Source organism: Rhipicephalus microplus, chromosome 3 (assembly GCF_043290135.1).
Source record: "Rhipicephalus microplus isolate Deutch F79 chromosome 3, USDA_Rmic, whole genome shotgun sequence".
NCBI classification, from domain to species: Eukaryota; Metazoa; Arthropoda; class Arachnida; order Ixodida; family Ixodidae; genus Rhipicephalus; species Rhipicephalus microplus.
In genome coordinates, this window is record NC_134702.1 from 13471779 (window position 1) to 13485489 (window position 13711).

The 13711-nt window shown below is 45.0% G+C and overlaps 1 protein-coding gene across 1 annotated transcript; it reads right to left on the reverse strand.

The window, feature by feature from the left end:
* Nucleotides 1-10076: 10076 nt before the first annotated feature.
* LOC119181916 (uncharacterized) lies at nucleotides 10077-13313 on the reverse strand. The gene has a single exon (XM_037433159.2). The coding sequence runs from the start codon at nucleotides 12854-12856 to the stop codon at nucleotides 10676-10678; it is 2181 nt and encodes a 726-aa protein (XP_037289056.2). The 5' UTR covers nucleotides 12857-13313; the 3' UTR covers nucleotides 10077-10675.
* Nucleotides 13314-13711: the final 398 nt, after the last annotated feature.

A 13711-nucleotide genomic window follows, 5' to 3' on the forward strand; every position in this document is an offset into this window, starting at 1 on the left:
TACAGGCGGCTACATTCTGAACCGGGTCCCCATTCGCTGTTTGCAAGGACATCATATCAATAGGCGTCGTCACTTTTTGGAGCTTGCGGCAAATTTTAGCGTCTATCACGGAAACGTCAGCACCGATATCCACTAGAGCATATGCTCGAGTACCTTCTACAAAAACTTCGACAATATTCAACGGCAATCTCCGAGGACTTGAGCATTTCGGCAGCGCAGTTCTTGCCTCCTGAACTGCGGCGGTTAGTTTTCCTCGTGTTCAGGAGCTGGCCAACGACGCATGGGTGACAGGGAGTGACGAAGAAGTGAAGGTGAGCGACCAGACATAGTACGCGGACATTCCCGTGAAGATGAGCTTGACTGACGCTCAGAATTTTCTAGACGAGATGGAGGAAGGTCTATGAAGCTGTTCTGTGTCCGGGCGTCTGTGTATCCCGGCACGTGACGACGGCAGTAACGGGCGATATGGCCAGGGCCGCCGCACGGAAAACAGATGGGCCGGTTATCGCGCGTTCTCCAAGTATTGGCGACGAGGGGAGCAGCTCATGTGGCAGACGGGTGAGTTGAGGCTGTGGTGGCAAAGGGAGGAACCCAGGCGGTGGACGGCTGAGTCGGGGCTGAGGTATACGGCAGGCAGTCCTTGGAACGGTGGGGGGTGGTGTGGCTGCTGCCGCTTTAGTCATCATCATCATCATCAGCCTGACTACGTCCACTGCAGGACAAAGGCCTCTCCCATGTTCCGCCAGTTAACCTGGTCCTGTGCTTGCTGCTGCCAATCTATACCTGCAAACTTCTTAATCTCATCTGCCCACCTAACCTTCTGTCTCCCCCTAACCCGCTTCCCTTCTCTGGGAATCCAGTTAGTTACCCTTAATGACCAGCGGTTATCCTGTCTACGCGCTACATGCCCGGCCCATGTCCATTTCTTCTTCTTTATTTCAACTATGATATCCTTAACCCCCGTTTGTCCCCTAATCCACTCTGCTCTCTTCTTGTCTCTTAAGGTTACACCTACCATTTTTCTTTCCATTGCTCGCTGCGTCGTCCTCAATTTAAGCTGAACCCTCTTTGTAAGTCTCCAGGTTTCTGCTCCGTAGCTAAGTACCGGCAAGATACAGCTGTTATATACCTTCCTCTTGAGGCATAGTGGCAATCTACCTGTCATAATGTGAGAGTGCTTGCCGAATGTGCTCCACCTCATTCTTATTCTTCTAGTTACTTCAATCTCGTGGTTCGGCTCTGCGGTTATTACCTGCCCTAAGTAGACGTAGTCTTTTACAGCTTCAAGTGCACTATTACCTATCTCGAAGCGCTGCTCCTTTCCGAGGTTGTTGTACATTACTTTCGTTTTCTGCAGATTAATTTTAAGACCCACCTTTCTGCTCTCCTTGTCTAACTCTGTAATCATGAGTTGCAATTCGTCCCCTGAGTTACTCAGCAATGCAATGTCATCGGCGAAGCGCAGGTTACTAAGGTACTCTCCATTAACTCTTATCGCTAACTGTTCCCATTCAAGGCTTCTGAAAACATCCTGTAAGCAAGCAGTAAATAGCATTGGGGAGATTGTATCGCCCTGCCTTACACCTTTCTTGATTGGTATTCTGTTGCTTTCTTTAGTATTCTGTTGCCGCTTTAGTGCCTCAGCATAAGTAAAAGGCGCTGTGACGGGGGGCTGCTGCAAGGGCACCGGCATAGCCTCGGAAATCTGCTCCTGGACCACATGTCGGAGCATGGGAGCCAATGGTGGTGGATGTTGCAGTGGCTGTTGCTGCGAGAGCTCCTGGCGTTGAGCAAAAGGCAGTAGAGAAACCTGCCGAGCCACTTCCTCTCGCACGAGGTCTTTCATTTGTGAGAGAAGGTTTGTCTGGTCAGTCATGACGTGCAGTGCGGTCACTGGTTGGATTGTCTGGAATGAGCGTCGCGTCTGAGCTCGTTGCCTCCGCAATTCATCATAGCTTTGGCACAAAGTCGCTACTTCTGCCACAGTGCTAGGAGACTTCGCGAGAAGCATCCGGACAACGTCATCGTCGACGCCCTTCATATTGTGCTGTATCTTCGCACTCTCGCTCATGGAAGCATCGACGCGCCGGCAGAGATCGATCACATTTTCTATATATGATGTGAAAGTTTCACCTGGCTCCTGTGCCCGTGTGCGCAGACGTTGTTCGGCGCGTAGCTTCTGTAAGGCAGGGCGACCAAAAACGGCACATATCGCCTCCTTGAAGGCGAACCAATTCGCGAACTCGGTTTCGTGGTTCGTATACCACAGCTTGGCCACATTGGTGAGATAAAAATTGACAGTGCCCAACTTAGCAGCTTCATCCCACCTGTTGGGTCCACTGACTTTCTAGTATGACGACAGCCAGTCCTCAACGTCTTGGTCTTCGGTGCCCGCAAAGATCGGGGGGTCTCGCTGATGAACCGGGCCGGGGCAAGTAGCAGCCGCGAGAGGTACTGTTTGTCGGGCAGCGTCAACTTGCATGGTCGACGGTAGGGTGCGGGATCGGAGTTACAGGTTGTAGGCAATGTGGTTACCCAGTACGATCCACCAAATGTAAGGAGGTTTATTGGGCGAACCAAACGGGCAGGTGGAAGATGGAGGAAGATGGAGGAGCTCGAGCGCCGATCTCGTGGTGCCTTACTCTGCGATGATGCTTGTTGTTTCCCGTTGTCATCATTCCTTCATTATACATTCAATTTATCAGTGCGCACCTGCTACCACTAGCATCTCCCATAGCAGGTTACTAAAAATTAGCTACTAATTATAGCATTAATGCAGGAAAAGTAAACCGTATGACATAGTATACCAGAACTCATGGAAGACGCTATGGGGTGAGAATGCTCATCATCCTGCTTTTGTTTACGTATAGCACAGACTTCCTGTGACCATGACAACTCGGGTTCTCATGGGGTACAAGACTGTTACAATATTCATAGCCTCTGGCCTTTCCTTCCCAACCACCCTTGTCCTCTGTAAATGCTACAGTACTATTGTTAGAATCAATAAATCTATTATGGAATCAAAAAGTTCCACTTTGCATAAGTATTCAGGTAACACATTTCAACAGTGTTTACAACAGTCTATGAATGCAAGAATTAGGGGCGAAGTTCCTTATGGTGTGGCTTGTGCATACCCACCCTCAGGCACATATCCACATGTTACGAAAAATGTAGCATGGCATCGTTATTACGCTACGGGTGTTAACAAAGTGCTGAAAGCAGAAATAAGGTATAAAATTTAGTTATTGTATTGTCCCTCTGAATGGCGGTACTTGTATATGATAAATAAATGATAAAAGAAGCGAGATGGCGGCACTTGAAGTGTTCACTAGATGTACAGACAGACGGACAGACAAGGAGACGGACAAACACATGGATAGACGGATGCACGCACAGACAGATGCACAAACGGATGGACTGTACAGATGCAGAAATGGGCACACGAATGGATGCACAGACAGACGCTTCGCCTCACTTATCGTCATTCATTCCGTGGATATGCTGTGATTTTTGTTTCATCTGGTATTTTTTTATTCTTTTCATGGTTTAATCACTAAAAAAATTTCTCATATATTTTTTATGTCAATGTTAAAACTTTAATTTGACGCAAACAAATCCCAATGATTTTTTGCGATGGTAATCTTGCACATCAGCACACACAGGGTTTCACTTCTAAGGGGGCAAAGTTCGTTGCAGGATCCCTTTGCCCTCTCTTTAATTAGTCAATGTATAAAACTGATCTTGCTTCCCCCCCCCCCCCCCTGCCGAGTCACAGCGCTGCCCCTTCCTATTATGTCGATGTGTGCCCCGTCTTAAGTGATCGGGGGGGGGGGGGGGTGCCCCCTTTGTGCGCATGCCTATTATCTTTGATCCATATTCTACCATTTTATCACTGAGCCACACCGGTACTTAAAGCTCCTATCCAAACTGGCTTTAGGGAGGCCTGATGTCGGGAAAGGGATCGTGTTAATATGAGTAATAAGGCATTTTATAACGGCAAAGGAACAACGAGGCATCACATAATGCGAATTGCATTATGTGATGCCTCGTTGCATCACATAATGCAACGAGGCATCTCTCAGACGGCGTCTCTCATAATCAGATCGTGGTTTTGGGACGTTAAACCCCACAAATCAATCAATTAGAGTATCGGAAATGAAAATTCACGCGGGAACTTCTAACTGCTGTGTAGTTTATTCGCTACTATTCTTCCATTGATGTGAATTATGTGTATCACCTCATTTTCACAAGCATTTTAGGTTTTCAGACAGCGTAGGGAAGGTCAAGCTGCATCAGTGAAATTTTCGTTGCGCTATACCATCCTGAAATAACTTCTTTTAGCAATAAGGTTGAGAGCTGGGCTAGATGGTGACTGATCATGACACCGTACAGTAAAGTAGTGCACTTTTGACAGGGACAAAGGGGACCAGATGGACACGGCACTCGCTACTGACAGAAACGTAAATTTTTTAGCATTGGCTCACTCAATATCTTTTCAAAGTTTCTTCCACTTGGGTTATTATTAACCCCATTTCTGGGTCCTCATTTTAGCAGTAAATATATCTTGATAAATGCCAGTTAGGTCAAAACAAGTTTTTTTGTATACGCTCAAACTTTGATATAATAAACCTAGATTTAAGAAAATATCAATTATTACAAAATAAATAAAAAATAGCTTTAACAATAGTATTGGGAATAAGCATTCATAACGAATGTTCGGATATAATGAACTTACTGTTGCTTGGGGCGCAACTTGGTTACTATGAGGTTTGAGTGCATTTCTTTTCAACGTATGCCAAGTACATGTTTCTTGCAGCTAGTAGTACAGCATTGGATGGGTCATCCGAAGGTCGGAGGTTCTGATTCTGCCGGTGGCAAGTAATCTTTTCGTCCACTTTTCTTTCTTCACACTTACAATTACTTCTAATAACAACCCCTGTACTTTCCCTGGCGTTATGGTCTGCTAGTTCTCTAATATAGTGTCTAACAAAGAAAATGAGCCCTTAAGTTTACATTTTCATTCATTTGCAGCATGCATGCAATACTGAGTACAGGCTGATGGAAAAAACCGCAAATACTGCAGCACACTGTTTGCATCACGCTCCGACTTTGGTGGCAACAAAGACACCAGAATTTTTCTTCATTGTGTCATGAATGACTCTACTGGCTCTTTGTTACCATCCAAATTACAAACGCTTGAAAAGGCATGTGAAATGGCAGAGAATGTAGATGCAGCTCTGTTTACATATTTTCCCTCCCCACTGTACAATATGACTAGCAGTTTAGCATGCACTGCTTTATTAGATCAGTTCTTATTTCAGTCGATCACTTTGTTTCTACAGCTTTTGCAGAACCTGCTGCTCTTACAGAATGCAGCTTTACCCGTCCTGGTGCATGCCATAAAAGCATCTTACTTCCAAAATTTGTAACATTCAGTTAGCACATGGAACAAACAACAGCTGAAATGAAACATTAATATACCCACCTGGCATATGTTCTTTCCCACGACCGAATAGCAACTTCCTTGCATCATTGGTGTATAAGCTAAATTTTATACTTTTACGCTAAAGGCAGTGGCATAGCTGGGGGTAGCACATGGGGCATAGCCTCGAACCCTCCCTCGTTTGATTTACAGCAAAAGCTGTTTCGAGATCACAACAAGGGTCATGTGTGGACACCGCCGCTGCCACCGGTGTCCGCAACCACTATCGCACAACTTAAAAAAAAAAAAAGTAAATAAAACACCACAAAACACAGTGGGATTCAAACCCGTGTTCCCTGCATGCCAGGCCAGTATTCTACCACGGAACCACGCCCATACTTGAAACTGCTTTGCAAACTGACCCTAGGCAGGCTCCATGTCGGGAAAGGAATCTCGTTGACATGAGCAATAAAGCGTTTTAGAACAAGAACAACCAGGTGTCGCACTATGCAAATTGGGTAACCAGTAGGTCGTCGAAGGCTCCAACCCATTACAAAAGCTTTAGGCATAATTCGTCATCAGCCACACCATCGAAAAATTGCACAAGATTTTCTGCAAGCGTGTAGTGGGGTACCATGCTTCTCCAAAGAATGATGAAGGATGGCACATCTCCTACTACACAAAAATTATGACGATTAATGGTGTAGTGGGTACCCTGTAGATGTGCTTGTAGCAGTTACCCAAAGAGCATTTTAAAAAATTATGGGATCCTAAAGTTTCACCTTTAGGAGTAGAACATGATAGCAACATCTTATTAGTACGTACTTCAAACACTCCGTGCGTAAAACCTTTTCGAATTTGCTATGCACCCACTGCGGAGGAATAAGTGCCTTAGCGTGTGTGCCTTTTTTAGGGGACACCGGCTTTCAACAACGTAGTCATTATGATAATCACATATTCTGACGCACATTGGCAATGAATGCTTGTATCACGCATTATTACTGTAATATTTCATGTTGCATTGTGAAGCATGTACACAGGATGCGTGTGTACGTGAAAGCCACTTTCACTGCATTTACAAGCAGAGAAAGTTCTTTTCACTGTTTTCACAAGCAAAAGCGTGGCCGTGTGGTAAAACATCTGCTTGTATGCAAACGACCCTGGTTTGATCCTCACTTGGACCCAAACAACCTTGATTCGGTCGTCACTCTGCTCCAGGATTTTTTGTCAGTTATTTAGTTTTATTTGCATGGTTCTGGATTTTTCGGTCACGCATAAGATGACAATTTTTCTCTCACAACCAACGACGCCGATGCCGGAATGTCTGCAAAATGAGCTCTTCGTGTTAATGGGCTCTGAAAGGCCACTCTTTCGACTATCGCTGTGATTGTGCTGCACATTCTGCACAGGCCCAGCGGCTTTTTGTTTGTTTGTTTGCCATAATAAGCAGTACAAAATTACACTTAACCACACACCTTCCTGTTCCCCCCCCCCCCTTTTCACCTTAAAAAATTTTCTGCCTACCTCTTAATTAAAGGGGCTCTAGAGGAAAACATTAAGGCATTAACTATGCCAACACAGGTCAATTTATTATATACGAAAGTCAAGGTCAAAGTGTCATACTTAAAACTTTGACCTTCAGTAAATTTGACATCAGTTATCCAACTACTGATGGCCTAATGATTATAAAAATAAATGTCTCCGTAAGAGAAGAAAAATTTTTTATGACACAATAGGAGGAGTGTTGCTGGAGGCAGATCTAGCATTGCAATGAAAACATGCAGGAAGCTGTCCTGCCCAGATGACTCCATTCACAAAATTCTCAAAAATCTCGTCAGTCTCAAAGGCTCAAACAATGCAAAAAGTCTTTACACAATATCACTTCACAACTACCCAAAAATTGATCATGCGCAGAGGCCATATTGCACATGAGCTGGGTCAGATTACCACATCGGTGAATATTAGGTCACCTGTCAGTGTTTTTAAGTTGTTTTTAAAGTACTAGACAGGATGACCTTTTCGAAAATTTGCATCAAAGTTTTTTTTGGTCCACTTGCTATCAAGACCAAGTGCAACGCCTGTTACACATGGTGCAACAGGTGTGAACAATCGAAGACGTTTTAATGAGCCTTTCTCAACAGTTTAGAAGCTCTCAGTGTAATACTTTCCATATTCGTTTAACCAATGTCTGTTATATGAGGTACCACACATTCGAACACCTGTACTGCTTTATTTGGTTAGGTTTTAGCATTTATTTTGAGCAGATAATGCATCAGCAATGCATGGAGGGTGTTGCTAGCAGTTTACCAGGAGTACTGGTCTACCTGGACGACATTGTTGTAGTCGAGAAAACAGGAGGACACTCTGTAGGCTGTGCTGCACCTGCTGAGGGAGCACGGCCTATAGCTAAGGTAAGAAATGCACAAATAATATTTTTAAAACTTTCCAGGAGCACTGCGTATGCTATTGCGGGCCTGCACCCAAAAGAAATCTCAACAATTTTGCCATGCTGAGATTTTTTTCACCCCAAAAATGCTTGTTAAAACATTTTACGCTGAACATTTCTGGTCTAACAATCAAGTTCGGTGTATGATAAGCCTGATCAAATACGTAGCCAAATTAGCTTGATGAAATTTATTATTGCTCATAATATGAGGCAAACTACCGCTGGTAATCAACACTGAAAAATGGAAGAAGCAGTTAGAAATTTTCATCATTTTGACAATGAAAAGCCCCTTTCCCACAATGACAGGCCAACAATACATGCGTTACCTCCACTGAATGCCACTTTTATTTTAAAACAAAAGTTTGAACAGAAAAAAATGAAACAACGGAGGGAAGAAATCACTGGCACGTTAACTAACCTGCCAACGAGGAGGTTAGTTAACCACTCCTCACATTCAAGATGCTCGTGAGAAGTGGTTGAACTACACCCATTCAGTACAGTTAGGGGACAGTTTATCAAGGACACACTGTACTTATCTAAAAATAGTTGTAAAGCCTCCAAGTCAATAATGGTGTGAAAGCCCACAGCCTCCTCAGGTCAACTTATCTATTAGATATTCCTGCCCACACTTCCATCTTGCTGTGTGGTTTTAAGCCTCGAGTCAGAAACCCTTTTCCACCTTCCGTCCGTTCTGTTCCAAAAGTAAAAATACTCAAAGCTCAAGTACAAGGAGCTTACTTTTTTACAGGTGGTGCACAACATAGTGAGAAAATACGCATGTGATTCATCCACGAAAGAACTTGCCCAGCAGTGCCAAACCACGAGTCACTACTACCGTGCTGTGTTTTTGGGCAGGGGCTAACGATGGCCCGCAAAGGGTTCAGCAAAAGCCTTAGATGTCTTATTAAGCACAAAAATCGACCGTGGGCATCAACACGAGGGATAAAAAAAAATCATCACATGATGTCACAAAGTGCCTAAATTTGACAGTCTGTCACGTGGCATTGTCATCACTTGACGTCATCACACGGTTCAAGGTGGGCCAATTGTGAAGGCAGTGCAAAACTATGCTAGTTGCAGAAAGCTTTCACAGCGGAGCTGGGAGTCTAAATTTATTGACTAACACAAGACGGCTTTTACTTTCCAGTGGTTTCAAGCGAATGCATGAGATAACCTATGGGTTTTTAAACGACATATTCTCCTTGGTATAATAGGCAGGCCTACACGCAAATTATGGACACATCCTTGTCCTCTCCTCGCCACCATCAAGCAGTTGTGCAGTCTACCAGCACTATGCTTGTAGACTTCGCAAATAAGTCCATAAAGAACAAGATAGTAGCACAGCAGGAGAAACGAGAGCAGCTGCTGTGAAGCACATTTTTGTGGGTTTCCAGTTGCCACGCATGCTCGGGACCATCAAAGCATTTCAATTAGTTTCAAACATCTTCCAGCAATTTGTGCTCTGATAACACAACGCATTCCAAGGACATCATTTCTTGCAGCTCAGAAAGTGTGGAATCGTGCAAACCACTGCATACCTAACAAACCCAAGACCAAACCTAGTGAAATAAACTTCCAATTAAACTACATGATGATCATCAAAAGTCGCAGACAACCAGTAGACCAGCAGCCCACACTTCTGCCGCAACCACAATCTATCTCGTCGACCAGAAACCGATGTTTGTTGGACCAGCTTAACTTGTGAAGAAAAAAGGGATGCTGTGTAGAGTTGGCTGCTACACAGCACTCCTTTCTTTTCATGAATAGCATTCATGACTAAGCAGTGAATGACATAGCACTGATGTCATAGCATAAAGGTGCACATTACACAAGCTTTTTTGTCCTCCTGTTGTTCAGCCTGCTATAGGTCCATAGCAGACTCCATGCAGCATCAGCACACTAACTGCACAAGCTTATTCGGACATTTCATGTTTTCTTCCTTTCCTCTTCTTGTTCTTGAAAATGAAAGCACAGACATACACATACACATTTTTTTCAGAACACACACATATACACCTCTATTCCATCAAAACAACGGAGTTTGCCTGTGCAAATTCATTACATTTGGCCCATGCTAACAAGTTCACAGTTTCACAATAAAACACTTGATACAATTGGTATCCACATTTCTGTAACAGTGATTACGCAAATCTTTACCCATGCCAGTCGACAATTCATATGAAAAGAGGCACAAGAACACAGTAAAAATTTTGTCATTAGTAATTTATTATTGTCATGTGGGCACCATTGCTATTACACACCATTGAGTTATATAAATGGAATTCAAGCATGATTGAAATGCTGCATTCTGAAAACATGTACTGAAACCCAAGTACAAAAACACAGGAAAAAGCCACTCTGTACAGAGATTTTTTTATGCATTTTTTGGTGAAGATTTGTGGAGTAACAGCATAGCTGAAGGTCATTAAATTTTAAAAAAGAATGTTTCAGGATACGCACAAGGAAAGAGATTGCACTGAGTGCAGTGTGTTATTTTTAAAAGAAAACATCATTACTGCACACAGTAGTGTATAGCCTTTGAAATCTATCGCATGCACTACTCCCAGCACATTCGACAGCTACAGAGGTTCGACAAGAACAAATGCTGCCCAACAAAAATGCCTAACCTGAATGACGAAGAGTGTGATTAATTGTTGTGACCAGACCAATGTCATGTCAACAGTGATGTGCAAAAGCAAACCATAAGAAATGCGGGCACAAACAATGACATCATTGCACAAACAATGACATACTTTAGAAGAAATGAAGCAACATGGAGGTATTCAATGTAGAGTGAACATTCAAGTTCACATATGCTTGAAGCACCGAAATATGTCTACAAGGCGAATGGTTGGTGTGATATTCGACACCTTTTGCCACTGGTGCAGCAGAACACGAGCACCATGCAAGTTTACATATGTATTCATCGGGTCACATCCACCAAATACAACGGTTGGTCTTTGGCGAGTGAAGGTAGGGCCCCACATCCTCCCTGCTGTAACCGATGGAACTTCAATCGTCAGATAGGATGGTCGGGCAGATGGCTCGAATTTTCGTGCGCTCAGTTGGATGCATTTCTGAAGGTGACGATCAGAGGCCTTGAAGTGGTGTGGTGGCAAGCGTGCACCTTCAGCCGATTGAGCAAAGCTGTTCGGCGCAGTGAAACGATTCCCTCTGTCATCTGCACGAGCGACTCCAGTGGCACCAGTGTTGCCGGCATTCAGACCTACCCAACTGTATGCAGATTCCAAAGCTCTGTTCTTTTTGCTGACCATCATAAGCTCTGCACCACTGCTGTCCGAAGTACCTTCCATGCTGGTGCCGGCTTTGTCTTTGGCCTTTTTTGGCTTGGGCACCCTGCACGAGTCCCGATTCTCTACATCATAGCTGTGCTTGGCCAACGAGATGCTGTTGCTCACAGGGCATTCTTTTACATGAAAAACCGCTCTCTTGGCCTTGCTTATCAAGTTTTGCGCCACTTTACTCGCCATGGGCTTGCCTTTCTTGGTGCTCTGCTCAGTACTTTGCAAATCTCGCCGACCGTTACTTTGCGCGGTTCTTTTATTTTCTACGAGCTCTTTTAAAAAACTTTTTCTTGGTTTCTTCATGCTAGGAGGCTCTACAGACTGTGCATCAGCTTTCTTTGTTTCACTGTGCTGGGGCATTTTTTTCACAAGGCATTTGGCACTGCCCATTCTTTTTGCCAGTGGACTGCTTCTATCACCCTCAGAACTAATTCTGTTTGCAAGTCTGGCATTGCCCTTCCTTTTAACAAGAGGGCTGTCACCTTCACTACTTGAAGCAAGCCTTTTTGCAAGTTTTGGACTGCGCATCCTTTTAGCAAGAGGGCTGTCACCTTCACTATCTGAAGCAAGCCTTTTTGCAAGTTTTGGACTGCGCATCCTTTTAGCAAGAGGGCTGTCACCTTCACTATCTGAAGCAAGCCTTTTTGCAAGTTTGGGACTGCGTTTCATTATTGCAGGAATGTTGCTGCCAGTTTTGCTTTCTGAAGGAACCTTTTTTGCTAATTTGAGATTGCCCTTCACTTTTACAAGAGGGCTGTCACCACCACTGTCTGAAATGGGCCTGTTGACCTTGGCTTTCACTGCAATCTTGGCACCACTACCCTCTCCACTTGGCTTTCTGAGCTTCCTCGTTGACAGGGCAATAAAAACTTCTTCGCTGTCTGAGGTAACATGGTCCTTTTTCAGTTCTTGCTGTTTGGATGACGAATCAACAGGAGACACATCAGACGTTTCACTACCATGACGAGGCTTGCGTCTGGGACTGATGGTGGCATTTTCTGTCACCTTTAGACTAGCTGTTCTCTGACGGGCAGTCCTGCGTGGCGACATTACGGCCTCGTCTGGTGCCTTTATCTCACCAGTGATCATCTCGACGGAATTATCATCCGCATTTGCCACATCCAGCACATCAATTGCTTCGATTTCGGCACATTCGTTAGCAGATTTTTCCTCTCCGTCGGTTTCAACAGTGTCTGTACACTCTGACACTTCCTGGTTTTCTAAGGGCCGGTCGCTGTCGCCATTGGCAGCCTTTACCACTTTGCTGGTATCCTGCGAATCGACTTCGCTTGCATTGGTCGCCGCAGTGATATCACCTTCTGCGGAGGCGGAAACATCTGCCAATCCAACCGCTGACTTGGCTTCTTCACGCGCGGAAGTCGGCGTGCTGCCCAGTTCGCCGCCGTCCTTACTGCCGGCTGAATCCTTCACTTCAGTAATGGAATCGCACTGCTCCAGGGCATCGATGGACTGTTGTCCGTCATCGCGCAATATCACATCGTCGAATGCTTCAGCCAGCGCTGGGTCTTTCTTTGCGGTGGCGTTCAACTCCGATATAATATCTTCAATCGTTTCTGCGCGGCCGTAGTCAATACCTTCGTCGTTTCTCAGCCTCGTGTCCTGATGCTTGATGGCCTTTTGTGGCGCGCCATTGACCGTGCTCGCTTTAGCTGGATACTCCATCGCTCGCAGATTTGTCGGGTGCCTCGAACACTTGCACTCGAACGATGAGAGAACAATGCGCAGTACACCAAGCGGCTTGTAGAGCGAACGCCCGCGGTAGCACTAGGAAGCGTCAGAAGTGAGTTATCAGAAAGTTCCGTCTAATGTCTGCGCAAAATGAATGGAATAATTTACGTATAACGCAACGATGACCAAGCAGCTGCAGAATCCACGAACGGCGCTTTCAATAGGCTGTAAACAAGTCCTTCGCAGACATGGACGCGGCCATGTACTAGGCCCTACCTCGCTGTCAACAGTACAAAAGCGCTAACACGTTATTCGCACCGCCTCTGCACGTAATTCTCGCTACAGGCTTTTAGACATCGTCATCATAGGTGCGCACAGACTTCGGAGACATAAATTATCGCACAAGGGTTGCACAAAAATTCTCGCACCGGCAACACGATTAGACGAAGACCACCGCTACCCTCGCTTCGCCAGCACTGCGCAGACGCGCGGCGTGGCGCGCTTCTGTGTGGCGCGTCGATCGAGTCTGCGAACACAACGAACAAAAAGTTCACCTGTTAGCCCACTGGGTTGCCTTTGTGAATCTTGAGTCATTATTATCGGAAATCATTGCCGCCGTATTTTCTTCGCAACCTTATTCAGTTCTCATGGATTTCACGCAATTTATAAACGTACTTGCGACGGAACTGCAGTTAAGATACAGCGCGAGAACTTTAGTACTTTTGACGCTGCGGCTTAAACTCGGTTCCCAATTATCATTACCCACCACGTGCACGGCAGAACAAGGACTATGACTGCTGTGACAAGTTGCTTCCCCCAAATTCACAACGCCCAGATCGGCCTATATGT

Excerpts from the sequence above, each read along its gene's own strand:
- LOC119181916 (XM_037433159.2), bottom strand. The coding sequence starts at position 12,856 with ATGGAGTATCCAGCTAAAGCGAGCACGGTCAATGGCGCGCCACAAAAG.